Raw genomic sequence first — 15,915 nt, forward strand, 5'->3', positions numbered from 1 at the left:
TTCGTTTAATGCTCCCTATTTTTGCTGAACCGTACCTCTACCTGAGGTCACTAGTTGCGAGACACGTCACTTGGAATCAGTAGAAGCCTTCAAATGGTGGAAATACCCCTTTTATCGATAACCCCACGTCAATCCTGTATGTCTCTAGGTGGTTTCGCTAATACACTTCCTCATCTCAACTTGATTCTCCTCGGCATCAACACTTATCGCTCTGCTGAGTCTCACTTGCTGCCTCACTACTGACTTCCTCCATCTTCGCTGGCTTTGGTTTGATAAAAACAGCCGACACAAGCATCAGTCCGCACAAGGCAGTGTAAAATGCCCACATAACACGTAGACCACTGACATACCCATGCTTGTCTGTCTCACCCTGCGCCTTGTCACTAGACACAGCTGTCAAGTTGCCGCCGTGAACAGTACGCTGGATAAAGACGGTTCCAACAACGATTGATACCGAGACAAAAAGGCCACGCATGAAAGTGTACGCTGACATAGTCGCCGCCATATCTCTCTGGCGGACATGCGTTTGAAGAGCGATCATAGGGTTCTGGAAAAGTACGCCGCAGCCGAGACCTGCGATGACCTCTGATATGACTAGCTTAGGCCATTCCTTGCGTTGACCAAGGCTAATGAAGAGGCCAATTCCCAAAGTCATCAGTGCGGCACCCACCAAGATGATAAGCTTGTAGTTGCCGGTCTTTCTCACGATCAGTCCTCCGACGCCAGTTGAGATAGACATCGGGAGGATCAAAGGGAATAGCGTGACTCCGGATATGATTGGCGAAAAGCCCAGGACGACTTGGAAGTACAGAGGCAAGAAGTAATCGCAGGCAATGAAAATGAACGAGTGAAGGTTGGCGACGGCGAAGGCGGCGATATTGGTGGTGCTCTGGAAGATCCTTATAGGAATGATGGGATTTTTGGCAAACTTCGCTTCCCAGACCATGAAGAGCGCTAAGATGATGACTCCAAAGACCAAAAGGCAGATAACGAAAGCAGAGTTCCAGGGCGCAAGTCCACCTGAACCAGCTTCAAGTCCGTAGAGGAAGCAAATGGTGCCACCGATAATGAAAGCAAAGCCAGGCCAGTCGAGGCTGCGAAGTCCGTCGACGAGAGATACCTTCTCGATGTCGACCTTGAGCAAGAAGAACAGCCCAACCAGTGCAATACCCTCAAAGGGTAAGTTGATGTAGACTGGTAATGTTAGCAGCTATCTCCAAAGGGGTTTGTGGTGTCGACCTACAACACCATCTCCATGTCACTGCCTGAGAGAAGACACCACCCAGGACGGGTCCAATGGCTCCAGCCACGCCAAACACTACTCCTGTTATGCCATAGTATTTGGCACGATCCTTCAGAGGAAACAGATCTCCAATAAGAATAGTTATTAGCACCATACAGCCGCCGCCTTAGTCTAGTTAGTGGGTTGCAGTCGTGGTTTGATAAAGAGTGCTTACCTCCGAGACCCTGGACAGTTCTTCCTCCGATTAACATGCCACTTGAGTTCGCCAAAGCACAAATGAGACTCCCGGCCATGAAAAGACCAGTGGAAGTCATCATGCTAACCTTGCGACCGACGATGTCAGATATCTTTGCCCATACAGGCGTCACCGCTGTCGTGGACAGGGTGTACGAGGACCCAATCCAGGCATATTCGCGAGCTGATACATCTAGTTCTTTACCGATGGTCGGAAGCGCCGTTGCCAAGATGGTAGTATCCAAAGCACAGAGGAACAGGGTCAAACAAAGAGAAAGAACAACAAGACGCCGCTGAAGTGTCTTCATGGGCGGAGGCTCGTAAGATGCACCCGTCTCCACGGGCTGGAGGCGCGCGCCGACAGAGTCCTTCTCGTTTGGCTGTTCATCTTGAGATGGCTGTGACTGTTGAGGCTCTGACATGATACGCGTGATGTTGCAGCCGAGAAATCGATCGAACAGGAACCGGCGATTTTGTAAACAGGAGATTATTGAACGAACCACTTATTCGAGGATTAGGTTGCGCTGGTTCGGCTCGCTTTCGGTTCGGGATGTAGATTCCGGGAGGGTTGCATGATCTTCGTGGTAGCGTGCCGATGAGGACGGCAATTATGTATTGTGCGATTGGTCCGTGAGGCAAGGAGAGGGAACAAAGGTGACACCTTTTTATTTATTTATTGCTCAAGGAGGCTGCGGGCGAGGAACGTTGTGAGTTGGGAGGGACTGAGATCACAATTTTCTTGGGGTCTTGTAACACCGAGATGGGATTACAAGTGTGATGCCACGAGTAACAACGAATGTTGCCATGAAGTGGAATAATTGACTTTCGGACCATGTCAATAAGAGCTTATCAGAAATTTTAAATTAAGATAAGTTACCCAAACTTGACAATGCTATTCCAAGGGAGATTTCGGATTGAAGCTTCCAACTTTATTTGGATCGTTGGGTTGGTTACCCTTGCGAACTCAATCGGACGGGAGTGCTGAACTTTCAGCGCATGCAGTGCCCTGTCTCCAGTATATCTCCCTCCAGCTGGCACCACGCAGATATCGACACTCGCCCGACGCCGTTCAATAAGCACGGCGCAGAAGTCGTGAATTAATATGTTTGTCCGTAATCGATGTCCTGAAAAGAGGGAAACTCAATGATAATCTGTTTATCGAAGATAGTAACGAAAGTAGATGAGTTGGGAGGAAATCCAGGGGCATTTAGTTGTGCAAGTCGTGAGTTTCCTACACACCTAGGTGCTCACTGTACTTGAAGCAATTGATTCTGACCAACAGCTGATGCCTACCAAGAGTCTTCACCCAGCAAGGAGCGACAGAAATGAGAGAATTAGAAACAGGCGAAGACAACAAACTGATTTTGAAACTGAAAGGATAAGTCCAAAATGAGAGAATCATGTTTAGCTGGATGGCGTTGTTGCACTGTTTTCTGTACAAGTGAATGTCCAAATGCGAGGAGCAAACGCGCACCAACAGTGGGAAGGCAAACCAAGCAAAAAGATGATTGTAACATATCAGCTTTCAAAGATTTAGATAAATTATACGGACTGCTCTCTACGGAAGGCAGAAACCGCTGGCTAGGTAGGTAGGCTCACGCCTCGATGATGGTTATCTTTCGATGCCCGTCTGTCCTTGAAGTCGCTACCGCATAAGTAAGTCACTGGTCCACCATGTCGGATAACAGCAGTATGCCTACAAATTCCTCCCTGATGACCATTGTATTTCTCACGATCTCTCGAGCGACAGCCTTATTAGAAATTCGGACAATAGAACTTACCCTATCTATGGCAAAATTGAAATCGCGAGCGCGCTTGCCAGCCTCGTCGCTAGCCTCGTCGCCAGCCTTGAGAATCACGCTGACGCTGGCTTGGACACTCATCAACCTTAGCAGCGCAGGCTCTCTAAGGTCTCTCAGCGAATACAATGAGGGTGACTCGAGCGACCTATACTATTTGATAATATTCAGACACGTCCAGGAAAAATAAAGCCCCAAGTTTGGCTAGCATTCTTGCATTTGGCCGCGAGTCTCGAGTCGTGTCTCAATGCAAATTGACCAACCCCAGACTCTCAGCGACAGACCTACCCCTCGATTCGGTTCAGTTGGTTGACCTCTTCCGAACCGAATCGAACCGAAGTTTAGCGACGACGCCTCCTCAACGACTCAATAGCTCATCTCCAATGAAAACGAGCACAATTGAACATGACCAAGTTAACCCGGGGCCTCGAACTTCGTGGGGGCCATCTAGTCTCTATTAGGAGACCCCAGAGTCTACCCCGCGAGAAAATATTCCCATGATCTGAAGCCGCGAAGCTCTTCCGCGATTCGGAGATTCCCAGGCATGCGGGGAACATGCTTTTAGTGCACTGTACCCCGGACGCTCACTGCGATAGCGCCCTGTCTTCGCCTGTGTCATGGTCATCTGCAGGGGATACAAATTGTTGACGACACCCTCCGTCACCATCTCGGAGAGATGCAGAACCTCTGACTGAGCTCACGGCCTCATTCCGTTGTTGTCAATTGAATCAAGTCTCGAGACATTGCACCTGAGACTGAGTCGCGAGCTTGAAAGAGACTACGTCGTCAAATTGTCTACTCCGTTCTTATCCTGAATATCCCAAAATTGTTTCCAGTCTAATCCATCCCCAAGAATCGCGGTCCCAAGTTTTCTACCATTCCCTGTCGACATAGCCAAAATGGATACAGCATCACAAGAACAACCCCTCTCACCGAACCCGCCGCGATCAAAACGTGGCCGTTTATCACTAGCTTGCACACAATGTCGCAAGCGCAAAGTGCGATGCGACGCGACAACGCCCAAGTGTCGCAATTGTGTTCTTCGCGGCGACGAGTGTGAGACCTTTGACCCAAGAAGACCCAATGGTCCAGCGGTGCGCAAATGGCCACATAAGAGCTCACAGAGCATATCTACAATATCGCCGATCCAGCGCCGGGCTTCAATTGCGACCGCGAGCCAACAGAGCTCTCCCGCGTCTTCGATCGTGGGGTCGCAACATGCAGGGAATAAAGAGAGGAACCCATCGTGGATTGAGCGCGCATACCAGGAGAGCCAGAGCACGCCTGATAGCGGCACAGATGTGCACACGAACGACAGTCCTGATGTGGTCATGAACACTGATGAGTCGTCGCATCGCATCAAGGTCAGTATTCGGGCTTCGTCTCATAGCTGCATACTAATTGAGCTTGCGTGCAGTACATGGGCTCAAGCAGCCTACAATGCCTCACTCGATTCATCGACCTTTTCCTCCAGCGACGCGGGTTTGACCCAATTGGCAGGCATTTCCGATGGGGAATGTGCTTCACAGAAGAATATGCCCTTCCGTTGGTGCCAATTCTCCCGGATCTTCCAAGCATGTCAGTCATGGAGCCCTGCTTGAAGAAATACTTTAGTCGCACGCACCCTCTCGCCCCCGTTCTCGATCATACAGCCTTCATATCCGACGTTCTACGATTCTCCGAAATGCAACAGACATCCCCGACTGGGCTTCAAGGCGCGGTGACCTCAGTCGATGCGCCGGCCCTTGTCGCAGTCTACGCAGTGCTGAGCATCGGAATGGACGACCACGAAGGTCAAATATCGCCAACGGCAACTGGATATCTCACTGGAGCTTATTCCCTAGTGAGCCATCTATTGAGCTTCCCATATATGAGCTCGGTACAAGCGCTTGTCTTACTCGCAATCGCAATGCGTGCAAGAGGTAATCACTAACTCACATCCTCACCCGACATCTCACACGCTCAGATCCTTCTCATCAATTCTCAGACTTGCGACGCTGACAATGTCTACAGGGAAGGACGGCCAATGCTGGCACCTCCTTGGCCAAGCCATACGAATTGGCTACTCAATAGGTTTCCACCGCAAGATCGTCATATCCAATCCGAACGATGATACCGGCAACCAAGTCGACCGAAAATTGCATTCCCGGGTCTGGTGGGCATGCTATGCCTTAGAGAAGTCCATGCAACTGGAGACCGGTCGGCCGAGCGCGATTGAGATTACCGACTGCGACCAGCCGTTGCCCGACAAGACCAGCGGCCTCGATCCCTGTTTCATCAGATGGGTGTCGCTTTCTTTGCTGGTGGGCAAGATTAGTGAGCACATCTTCCAGCGCAGAGCGGAGACCGCTTTGGAGTTCCTGTCAGGCATCTCAGAGCTTGATCAGGCGCTTGTTGATTGGCTTGACGAGGCGTCGGAAGATGCAAGGGCAAACCAAAGCACTCCCAAAAGTTCAGAAGAGCATTCATTCGCGGTTTTTCTGTCTCTACAATTTCATCAAGTAAGTTTCTTCTGCCGAGTAATACTGCAACCACTGACGCATCTGGAACAGGCTCAAATTACCCTTCTACGAGCATCCCTCCTCTTCCCCGAAGCCTCTTTCAGCAACGAAGTGCAAAAGCACGAGGCCAAGATTAGCACAACACGACTACTGCAGAGCCAAACAACTTGCGTGGAAGCTGCAAGGTCTATCATAACGCAAGTCGCAGAGTTTGCAGATTCCCAACCTGACTTTCCTCTATTAACGCCTACACCGACCTTCCTTGCTGCTACAACCCTCGCGCTGCAGACATTCAAGAAGCCTCACAAGCGCATGGGCCGCAGCGACGGAGAGCTTGTGCGCATCGCATCGGATTATGTCGCAGATTGTTATCGAAGAGTCGGGCAACACAGCGAATTCGTGAAAGGCGTGCTCGAGTTGACGCAGCGGGTGAACCAAGTCTTGTCGGGTGATAATAGCTCTTCTGAGCAAACACAAAGACCTCCACAGCCAGACTTGCAGACCACAAACAACGACCAGAGGATGTTGTCGCCAAATCAGTTTGGTGATGTCGGGACCGATTCGTTCGTGTTTGATCCGTTGGAGTACTTCCAGGACCCCTTCCAGGCCATGCCCTTGGATCACTTCTGGGCTGTGATGGAGAGCGACTTTGCCACGATTGGAGATCGAGGGATGTGCTGAGATAATGTATGAATGGTGAAAAGACTCCCCGAGTTTGTCATGAACTTACCTAAGCATATATGACTTCGAATTAGATACCCTTTGTAGTAATGAATTGACGAGAGCGTCTGCTTTATCTACCTACGGCAGACGATCCAGAATGGTGACTTGACAGAGGAATGTAACGCCTAAAAACAAAGCAATAGGCCGCCAGCGGGTGCATGCCTGATATAGAACTCCAAATGATCATCCTCGTCGGTTTCATTCCTATGCACACCGAGCCGAGCCGCTCGGACTCCATGATATGGGCTCATTGTGTAAGCTGATCATAGGTGAGAGGTTCGGAAACTGCCTATCATCCTTGGAAAGGCTGTCAGTCGGGTTACAAGGGAAACACTTGGGTAATTATCATCATCCTTTCTTGTGACAACCTGTTATCTACTTGCTAAGATTAGGCAAACGAAAACCCTGATTCTGTACTAAGGTCTAATAGGCTTATGTCGATATTTCTCAGGCTTATCTGGCAGTAGTGAAATATTGTATTGGAAAAGCTTTGTCACAGGTTACAGGCGATGACTCAAGGCTCTTCCTACCTCGTAAGATGTGTAACGCACGATTCTTACACTCTACTCTCAACCATCGTTCAGATAATCGTAATCACAGAGACAAGCCCAAGTACTAGAAAAAGATCTCTCATGCTGTGACCATGACAAGTAGTCCCTTGGCCCTCACATCAGCCAGTTCCTCACGTACCAGATAATGTCGACAAGGGACAATCGCATGCAAAGCAATACGGGTTTGTGCAGTCAGCGATGATCTAACAGTTAGAAAAAAAAGTGACTCCTGGGTCATTCACGTGGAATCATGTCACGTAATGCGAGCCGTGGAGCCTCCCGTGGAGTTCTTGATCTGCCAGCGGTTCACGGGCTTCGGCGCGGGAAACAGTGTTCTAGCCCAATTGTGAGGCGAAATCCGCCACAAACATGGTCAAATAACTAACAGAGGACCGAGATATTTAGTCTCTATGCACACTTTGTGAACTCGTCCGCTCGGTTGAACTCGGTTGGTTCGGTTCGGACATTCGATCAACTCGTTGCTGATCCTGCATTACCCCAGGTTTTGGTCTACGCACCAGTATTTTGGACGCTGTGGGGCCGAAGAGCCGCTTCTTCGAGCTGGATATAAAGAGGAATGGGAATTTCGACCTCCAACTTCAACCAAAGTCAACAGATCACCACCGAAGCATCCGATTCAAACTTCATCTCAAGCAACTATCGGCATACAAGATGGCTCCTTCAGCAACTACCACCACCACTACTGAGGAGCACCCAACCCTCACCCTCCGCCCCGAGGGACTTGAGCGTATCGTGATCGATGGCAACAACAGACGATACGGAGACTGGAGAGATGACCTTGTCCGTGACGGATATGCCGTTGTCAAGGGTGCTATTCCCAGGGAGCGAGCTCTGAGCTACGCTAACCGTATGTACGGTCTGATTGAGAGCTTGTAAGTATACGACCGCATCATAATTAAAGAAATGTTTACTGACAATCCTTAGCGGCCTTGGATACAACCGAAACGACCCCTCAAGTGTCCACCCCGACAAGCTTCCCGTCATCAACGAGAAGGGTATGCTTCTGAACTACGGCGCCGCCCACGAAGACTTCGTATGGGGAGTTCGATCTGAGCCTGGTGTTGTCGGAGCTTTTGAGAAGGCTCTTGGATCTGAGGATCTCATTGTCTCCTTCGACGCTATCAACTACGGCTTCGCAAACAGAGAAAACCTTCCCGAGAATAAGCCTTGGCCTCATCAAGATCAGGACCCCGATGTGCCTGGATTCCGCTGCCTCCAAGGACTCGTCAACCTTCTTCCCAACGGCCCCAATGACGGTGGTCTCATTGTCGCCAAGGGCGGCCACACCAAGAGCAAGCAGTTCCACGATGAGATCCGTGGTACTGAAGAGCGAATTCCAGCTTGGACTAAGGAGTGGTACGGATTCACAGACAAAGGAATGAAGTGGCTCGAGGAGCACGGCTGCGAGTGGTACAAGGTCGAGGCTGAGCCTGGTGACCTGATCCTCTGGGACTCCCGAACCCCTCACTATAATATTCCTGTGAAGAGCCAACAAGACCGCTTCGCCATCTACACTTGCTTCATGCCTGTGTCTGAGGCGTCCCAAGAGGACCTCATCCGCAAGAAGGACGCTTTTGAGCGCAGAGTCGGCACAACGGTGAGTTTATTCCTACCCGTCTATTTTGTTTCGAGTACTAACAAGCCCAGCACTGGCCCAACGCTCGCCACCTCGGCTCTAATGAGGCCAAGCGCAACGGCAAGCCTGATCACGTAGTACGCGACAGACCTCTGCACGAACCCGTTCTGAACGAGAGGGCTTTCAAGTTGACGGGTATTCCTTACATCAAGGCAGAAGCTAGCTAGAGAGGAGGGGACCGTGATCATAATGAAAGGAGTTTGTAGTTATTGTAGCATAAAGACATCAGAATGCATATGTTTTGTCAGAGATACAGCGCACGTTCTATCATGATCCTCATTGTGATGGAGCGCCCAACATATAATGTTTTGCACTACACGAGCTCATGACTGTAAGAAAGCCACGAATATGGACGGGAGTCATATCGAGATGGGATAGTTGAGAGTGTTGATCTAGAATACATAACTTGACGATAACTCTTGTGATGATACTTTTCACGCTCTAAGATGCTCGGAAGAACTGACTACCAATCTGAAATATGTATCCCTGAGCTTCAGATGATGTCCGAAGCTTCAAGTCAGTCTGTATAAAACCAGATATACCGGATTTATTAGCCGCGCTCATTCTTCATCTACGGCGACACGCGTCATGTCATTCATTAGAGCTGCAACCTTTGTCAATGCTCCATGCTATCTTGTAAACGGATTAGGTTTCTTTTAGTGAAGTGAGGGGTTGACCTTGCAGACCGATCTCGGTTTGTGCTGCAGCGGTCCCTTCGGTTCGATTCGGTTCGGACTCGGTTTGCTGCTCCGTTGATTTTCGGACCAAGCGATGCTACCGTACCTAGCGTGGCCCCTAACGAGACCCTTGGCATCACCGTATAAGATGCGATTGGCAAGATCAGTATCATTGTTACTGTCACGAAAAAGTTAAGCGCAATATCTAGATACCATACCAAATTCATCATGGGAAGCATGCCTGAACTACATGTTGTGATTGTTGGTGGAGGCATCGCAGGTCTCGCAACTGTAAGTCTAGCGAACCTCAGAGGTCCTAACACCCTAGCTAACTCATCCCAGGCCTTTGCTCTAAGACATCCCAACAGGCGCATTACTGTCCTTGAGCGCTCTCGCCTCCTACGCGAGGTCGGCGCTTTAATCTCGCTACAGCCCAACGCCAGCAAGATCATCACCAAGTGGAAGCTTGATCCTTTCCTTGAGAGTGCTGAGCCTCAAGCCGATCAAGGCTTCAGAATATTTGATGCCGATGGCAACTTGGTGAGAGAACTGCCCTTCCAGAAAGGACAGTTCGGTGCCGAGCGTATGCTTTATCACAGACAAGATCTACAAGCGGCTCTGGGGACCGCTGCAGCAAGCAAAGAAGCTTATGGTAATCCTGTAGATGTTCGCACAGGTTGCCAAGTCGCGAGTGTCGATTGTGACGAAGGCATTGTGACACTGGACTCGGGCGAGAAGATCCACGGCGACCTCATCATTGGTGCCGATGGTATTCATAGTCTTGTGAGAACTGCCGTGGTAGGCGAGAAGAGGAGTGCTCTACCGACTGGCACGTCAGCTTATCGAATGCTGATCCCAACTGAGGATCTTGAGGGGCTCTCTCTACCAAATCAACTCCTGGATCCCCGAGTTCCCAAGACAACCATGATAATGGGCCACGATCGAAGAGTGATTATGGGGCCGGGCAGAAAAAGCAAACTTTATGGTATTGTTGCTTTAGTGCCTGACGAAAAGCTTGCTGAGGAAAGCTCAGACAGCTGGGTCGCGCCTGGAAGCATTGAGAAGCTGTTAGAAGCCTATTCAGATTTCCCTTCATGGCTCCATGATATATTCAAGGCAGCTCCAGACATCGGCTTGTGGCAGCTGAGAGATATCGACCCTCTTCCACGTTGGGTAAAGGGTCGAACCATCCTGATTGGTGACGCTGCTCATGCCATGCTTCCTACTCAAGGGCAAGGTGCATCACAGAGCATCGAGGATGCGGAGGCTGTCTGCACGTTCTTGGCCAACGTACAATCGAGAGACGAGGTCGGCGCTGCTTTGGAGAGAGTCTTTGCTGCCAGATATGATAGAGCATCTCTGATCCAGAAGTTTAGCAGGGAGCAGGCGAAGCCAGCAACTGATGGGGTGAGCAAGAGGGTGAATCTCGATCCTGCTCAATTTATGAGATACAATTGTCATTACAACGGAGCTGAGGACTGGGAAGAGCGTCAGAAGAATGGAACCGCAAACCCTTGACAGTGTATTTAGTTAGTAAGAGACTGAGTGATACCAACATCTTGTCCCATATTTGTATAGACCTGTCATATCTTGGATTTCCGGCCAAACACGCACTCGAGTTCTTTCTTATACAGTGAGGCTTTCAGTAATCGACACTTAAGAGTACATGCCTCTGTCTTCTCGATATATGTCCGATTGAAAATAACCCTGAAGCACCAAAGGATATGGCCATTTTCGAGACCTTACTCCACAGAAATGAATATAGGCTGGCAAGGTACGGATAGCCTTCTATTATCTGATTTGATACCCTGTCAATGCTAGAAATCTGTTGCCATGGCATCTTCTGCATGGTGGAGACATATCACTTTGTTATCAAGGCAATGAGAAACTGTTCTAACTGTATCATAATCATATTCATATTAACCACTTAACACCCCTTCATTCACTCGGAACAGCAACCGAAGACTAAAACAAGCACTATCGTTGCAGCTTCGTAACTATAACCCTTTTGGATAAGTTTACTCGGCCTTGTCCTTGTCCTCGCAGAACCTTCCTGTGAACTTTCGGATCTTCTTACCGAAGATGAAGACGAAGATGCCGAGGACTCCAAATGCACCAGTCAAGCCACCAAAGACACCGAAGGCGCCATCGTACCCGTTTCTCTCGATGAAGGGAGTAATTCCGTAGCTGACGCCAAATGACATGACACCACGGAGGGCACAAATAATGACCAGGAGGGGACCGGCTCGCTGAGGATAGCTGTCCAGAAGATATGTGATAGCGACAATGTTGGCTCCGACAAACGTGAAGTAGTAGCTATGAGTAGTTAGAAATTTGGGGCCTCCTTTTTGAGAATAGGGAGATACTCACGCAGCAAGTGCCCAGACATAGGTGAACCAGTGGTACTTCTCAGGATAGGTAGCACCAAGTCCGTATAAGACAGCAGTAAAGACACCAACGACAATGGGGAAAGCAAGAGGAATCAGACGGATCTCAGGCTCGTGGATGCCGTTGCGTCGGCCCGCGAACCATTTGATGAGCTTGTCCGAGCCGAAACCGAAGCAAGGGAGTGCGATAAGCGAGGTGACGATCTGACCAGCGTTGGCGTAGCTGGCAGATGACTGAGGCCAGTTGTAAGGAGGGGCGGTGACAATAGAGCCATAAGTCGTTCCAATAGCAATATTAACACCAAGAGTAAGACCGTTGAGGCAAAGGGCCCAGAGAACGTTGGGGAAAAGGATGAGGGCAAAGCTTTGCTAGTGTGTGTTAGAGGGTTCTAGACCACGAGGGGCCGGTAACTTACTGTGAAAATCTCAATGACCTTGTTCCACTCAGGCTTGCCAACCCAGAGTCTCATATCGGATCGGAATGTGCGAGGGGCAAAGTTGACATAGTCGAGTTCGGGACGTTCGGTGCAGACCTCAACAACATTCTCATCATCGGAGCTACCGCCAGCTTGGTAGGCAGCCTTGGGGCGGTAATACTTGGTCTCGGGGACAAAGAAGAGGGCGAGGACGAAGGAGACACCGGAGAGGATAGCACCAAGACCATACCACCATTGGGGCGTGATGGCTTCGGCGATGGGACTGGCAAAGATAGTGAAGACAGTCGTCAGGATAGTCTGAATAGTCTGCTGGATCATCATGCAGGTACTTCTCTCGTGAAGGAAGAAGATTTCCTATCTAGGCATTAGACATCGCCAGGTTGTGAAAGTTAGAGGTATTACCTGTGTGATCATGGGAACAAGAGCCTCACTCTGCCCAGCCGAGAGTCCAAGGATGACGCGTCCAGCAAGATGCCACTCATAGGTGGTAGCTCCTGCACAGAGACCAGCGCTGAGGATCATGATGATTGTAGCTCCGAGAAGAACGCTTCGTCGACCGATCGCGATACCGAGAGGCATACCAATGAGATTACCGATACCCATGAAGAGGGTAGGATAAGTCATGAGGTGGGTGATGTCGGCGTAGTCCTTGCCAACGGCGACGTAGGCAGGAATGTAGAAGCCTAAGAGACCTCCGAATCCTGAGACCAAAGCCAGGCCGATCGTCGAGACTTGTGGTATGTGAGTTTGCGATTCTGAGTGACGATCGAGGATTGTACGTACATAGGGAGATGACAATGAGAACGAGAGCCTTTTGCCACATCTTCATGTTCAAAGGATCTGACCTGTCAGCAATTGGCTGAGTATTCAAAGAGGAGCATAGTCTTACCCTGAGGATCTGCAGTGGGCGTTGGGATGTAGATCGTCTTTCCTTCTATCAGTTTGACAGTTCCGCTGACCTCAATCTTCGACTTTGTGACCTGAATCACGTCGAGAGAATCTTTCGAGATGCTCTCGACATGATTGACATCGGACTTGGTATCCATGATGCTGGCCTTGGTAGTAGTTGTTCTCTGTTGTTGCGATGCAGAAGATGGTGGTGAGGAATAATCCAACGAGGCTGCACCGCCAGACTTTATAGAGAAAGGGACGAGGCCAAGAGATAACAGAACACGACAGGAGGTGAAGTCCTTGCGCGCAATCTCATGGTCTTGGCTAGTGCTACTCCCCGCAACCTTGTTTCCCCGCATGGGACCACATCCCGATATCTCGGTACAATTAGTGCGGTTTGTGATGATTTAGGCTAGAGGCATCACGAACCGAACTGCTACCCCGGATCATACCCCGGATTATGGTGTTGCTACCGAACCGGATCCAGACTCTTGCGAGTCCCCCCATGCCAAGTTCTGGGCAGACTTGGCCTATCATGAACTATTGATTGAAAATATCATGAAGAAGGTTTTATTCGGAGGTGTGTATAGTTAAAACTCGAACCGAAAGTCTTGCCGTTCTTGTCAAGATCTCACCAAATTTGTTTGCGAAAATCATCCGAAGGATTACCAACCAATCCTCTCAACTCGCGGGCCTCCACCCAAGGTAATGCCGGTCTTTAGGATAAAATTGGTAACTGTTTAGATTAGATTTGTAATCCTTAGACTAGATTTAGTGCAGACTTGACAAAGGGCAGCTGTTTGTATGTAGAACAAAATGTATTGCGAAAGTCTTGACTACTGTAACATGATCTAGGCTATCAATCTCCCCCACGACCCATTCCCAAAATTTTCCATCATTCATCATAAGGCTTGACGCCTGCCAATCGAAGTATCTGATCTGTTACTTCAGGCTTCTCAAATGGCTCTGTGCGGTACTTGGGGCAGATTTCGCCATTCCTCATGGGCTTCTCCTGAGCGATGCGGATGTTGCTAGGAACGAGTTAACAACAAATAACGAAAACAAGCATCATTTACTAACCAATGAGGCCAATGTGTAGTGCCCATATAGTTGTTGAAGCAAAAGGCCTTTGCCTCGAGAGCTTCCTCAGTTGCGAATTGTCGTGGTGTCACTTTGAGGTTGGTGTCAGTCAAGGTTCGGGCCAACTTGGGACGCGCAACTTACTGCAGATGTACTGAACATGTCGGATTTGGTCACCTTCGGGGAATCGAGCATAATGCATGGTACGAGAGTCCCAGAGAACAAAGTCACCGGGCTCCATGTCGACCTTGTACATGGTGCAGCCTCGCTCCTCAAACCACTTGACGTCCTTCTCACTGAAGATAAACAGGTCCATGTACTTGATCTCAGGAGGAGGGGCATCCTCATGATCAGCAGAGTCACGCTTTTGAGAAAAGAACTCATTGAAGAGCTTGGAAGAACCCTTCATGAGCATGAGACCACCATCCTTGGGGCCGTTGGGGGCAAAGTTCAGAAGACCCTGCACGGCTTGCATGCTTTGGGCTCGGGTTAGCAAAAGGTTGGGGTAATTCGGAAGGATTACTTACCCCTTTCGCTCGGGGTTCTGATCGCAGTGAGGCCAAGGGCTCCAAGTGATATCGGTGCGGTTGGGCAGGGAAACATTGAGACCATCAAAAGAGCACAGGAGCTCCTTGGTTCCCCAGAGCTTCTCGAAAATCTCAACGACCTTGGGCTCGGTTCGTGCTTCCCAAGCCATCTTCTCGTGTGTAGCACCATAACCGTAGTACATACCACCCTTGAAGCTGACGGGGAGGTGATCCGCATTCCAAGTGCTGGGGTCCTTCTCATCGAAGCCAAGCTCAAACTTCTTGAGCCACTCAATCTGCTTGTCGCAATAGTATTGAGCCTTCTCTTTGCTGATGACGTTCTTGATCAGGACACAGCCTGTCTTGTGGAACTCATCTCTCCAGTCGCCGTAGACGACATTGGGGTCAAACTCGACGAGATCCTTGGTCTCGAAGCGAGCAGCGACGGTCTGCTCCATCTGCATTGTAGTAGTGGTAGACATGATGGACTGTGATGTGAATGATACAATGAAGTGAAGATGGAAGTGTGATGTTTGATGATGAAGCGCTAAGAATGGATTGAGGCTGAAGGTTCCTTAGTTATATCTCTGATCCGGGGACTCAGAACGCGGAGACCTGGGGTAGTGAGGGCTTTCTCGGTTCGGAATCATCTTTTGCTGACTGACGAAGCGAAAGGCTAATTGTGTTTCACTAATTTTCGGTCCGGCCTGTTTCGTTTCGGTTCGGATTTAGAGACTTCTCCTCATTGCAGTCTCGACCTCGGATATTAACTCAGATGACCGTTGCAAAAGCCACTTGGTAAGGGAAAGCAGTTCGTCTAGCGCGGGGTCTACAGGGTCCAGACATCGCAGGAACCAATGATAAGACGGGGAATAAGGATGATGCTATCCGCCTGGGGTTGCATGATCAACCGCATTGCGTCTCCGCGATCTTCCCCTCAATCTCCCCGTGGAGTCTTTTAGCCCGACCCGAACCATGCGGATCCAGAAAATTACTGAGTTTGTCTCTCAACTCCGCAATGAATCTTGAGATAATTATTGAAGGTGAAGAGAGCTTAAAGATAGGCTCCAATCTCTTGTCAACAGTAGCCAGTCAAACACCTTGTCAATTCTAATCATTGTATTCACCCAGACCCTCTTTACAGAAATTATTACAAACAAGCTTTCTGTTGCCTTTGAAACATCCATTTCCCTCATTTTCCAGCTTCC

The 15,915-nt window shown here is 49.6% G+C and overlaps 7 protein-coding genes across 7 annotated transcripts; 3 read left to right on the forward strand and 4 right to left on the reverse strand.

Moving 5' to 3' along the window:
* Positions 1-13: 13 nt before the first annotated feature.
* FVEG_08721 (hypothetical protein) lies at positions 14-2,001 on the reverse strand. Its single transcript, XM_018897607.1, has 3 exons — positions 1,458-2,001; positions 1,244-1,408; positions 14-1,194 (listed from the first exon to the last, which is right to left on the reverse strand). The coding sequence occupies exons 1-3, from the start codon at positions 1,897-1,899 to the stop codon at positions 197-199; spliced, it is 1,605 nt and encodes a 534-aa protein (XP_018755300.1). The 5' UTR covers positions 1,900-2,001; the 3' UTR covers positions 14-196.
* Positions 2,002-2,574: 573 nt separating this feature from the next.
* On the reverse strand, positions 2,575-3,943 carry FVEG_08720 (hypothetical protein; the record flags this gene model as incomplete). The annotated part of the gene is made up of 3 exons (XM_018897606.1): positions 2,575-2,628; positions 3,259-3,424; positions 3,852-3,943. 3 exons carry the CDS (start codon positions 3,941-3,943, stop codon positions 2,575-2,577), a joined length of 312 nt encoding a protein of 103 aa, XP_018755299.1.
* A 232-nt stretch (positions 3,944-4,175) lies between these two features.
* On the forward strand, positions 4,176-6,458 carry FVEG_08719 (hypothetical protein; the record flags this gene model as incomplete). The annotated part of the gene is made up of 4 exons (XM_018897605.1): positions 4,176-4,640; positions 4,694-5,198; positions 5,290-5,777; positions 5,829-6,458. The coding sequence occupies 4 exons, from the start codon at positions 4,176-4,178 to the stop codon at positions 6,456-6,458; spliced, it is 2,088 nt and encodes a 695-aa protein (XP_018755298.1).
* A 1,265-nt stretch (positions 6,459-7,723) lies between these two features.
* FVEG_08718 (hypothetical protein) lies at positions 7,724-8,875 on the forward strand (the record flags this gene model as incomplete). Its single annotated transcript, XM_018897604.1, has 3 exons — positions 7,724-7,944; positions 7,997-8,669; positions 8,720-8,875. 3 exons carry the CDS (start codon positions 7,724-7,726, stop codon positions 8,873-8,875), a joined length of 1,050 nt encoding a protein of 349 aa, XP_018755297.1.
* A 738-nt stretch (positions 8,876-9,613) lies between these two features.
* Positions 9,614-10,903, forward strand: FVEG_08717 (hypothetical protein; the record flags this gene model as incomplete). The annotated part of the gene is made up of 2 exons (XM_018897603.1): positions 9,614-9,676; positions 9,728-10,903. The coding sequence occupies 2 exons, from the start codon at positions 9,614-9,616 to the stop codon at positions 10,901-10,903; spliced, it is 1,239 nt and encodes a 412-aa protein (XP_018755296.1).
* A 500-nt stretch (positions 10,904-11,403) lies between these two features.
* FVEG_08716 (hypothetical protein) lies at positions 11,404-13,459 on the reverse strand (the record flags this gene model as incomplete). The annotated part of the gene is made up of 6 exons (XM_018897602.1): positions 11,404-11,701; positions 11,756-12,141; positions 12,189-12,563; positions 12,612-12,940; positions 12,993-13,049; positions 13,099-13,459. 6 exons carry the CDS (start codon positions 13,457-13,459, stop codon positions 11,404-11,406), a joined length of 1,806 nt encoding a protein of 601 aa, XP_018755295.1.
* Positions 13,460-13,995: 536 nt separating this feature from the next.
* FVEG_08715 (hypothetical protein) lies at positions 13,996-15,189 on the reverse strand (the record flags this gene model as incomplete). The annotated part of the gene is made up of 4 exons (XM_018897601.1): positions 13,996-14,131; positions 14,181-14,271; positions 14,325-14,656; positions 14,708-15,189. The coding sequence occupies 4 exons, from the start codon at positions 15,187-15,189 to the stop codon at positions 13,996-13,998; spliced, it is 1,041 nt and encodes a 346-aa protein (XP_018755294.1).
* Positions 15,190-15,915: the final 726 nt, after the last annotated feature.

This window comes from Fusarium verticillioides, chromosome 10, assembly GCF_000149555.1.
Source record: "Fusarium verticillioides 7600 chromosome 10, whole genome shotgun sequence".
In the NCBI taxonomy this organism is placed as follows: domain Eukaryota; kingdom Fungi; phylum Ascomycota; class Sordariomycetes; order Hypocreales; family Nectriaceae; genus Fusarium; species Fusarium verticillioides.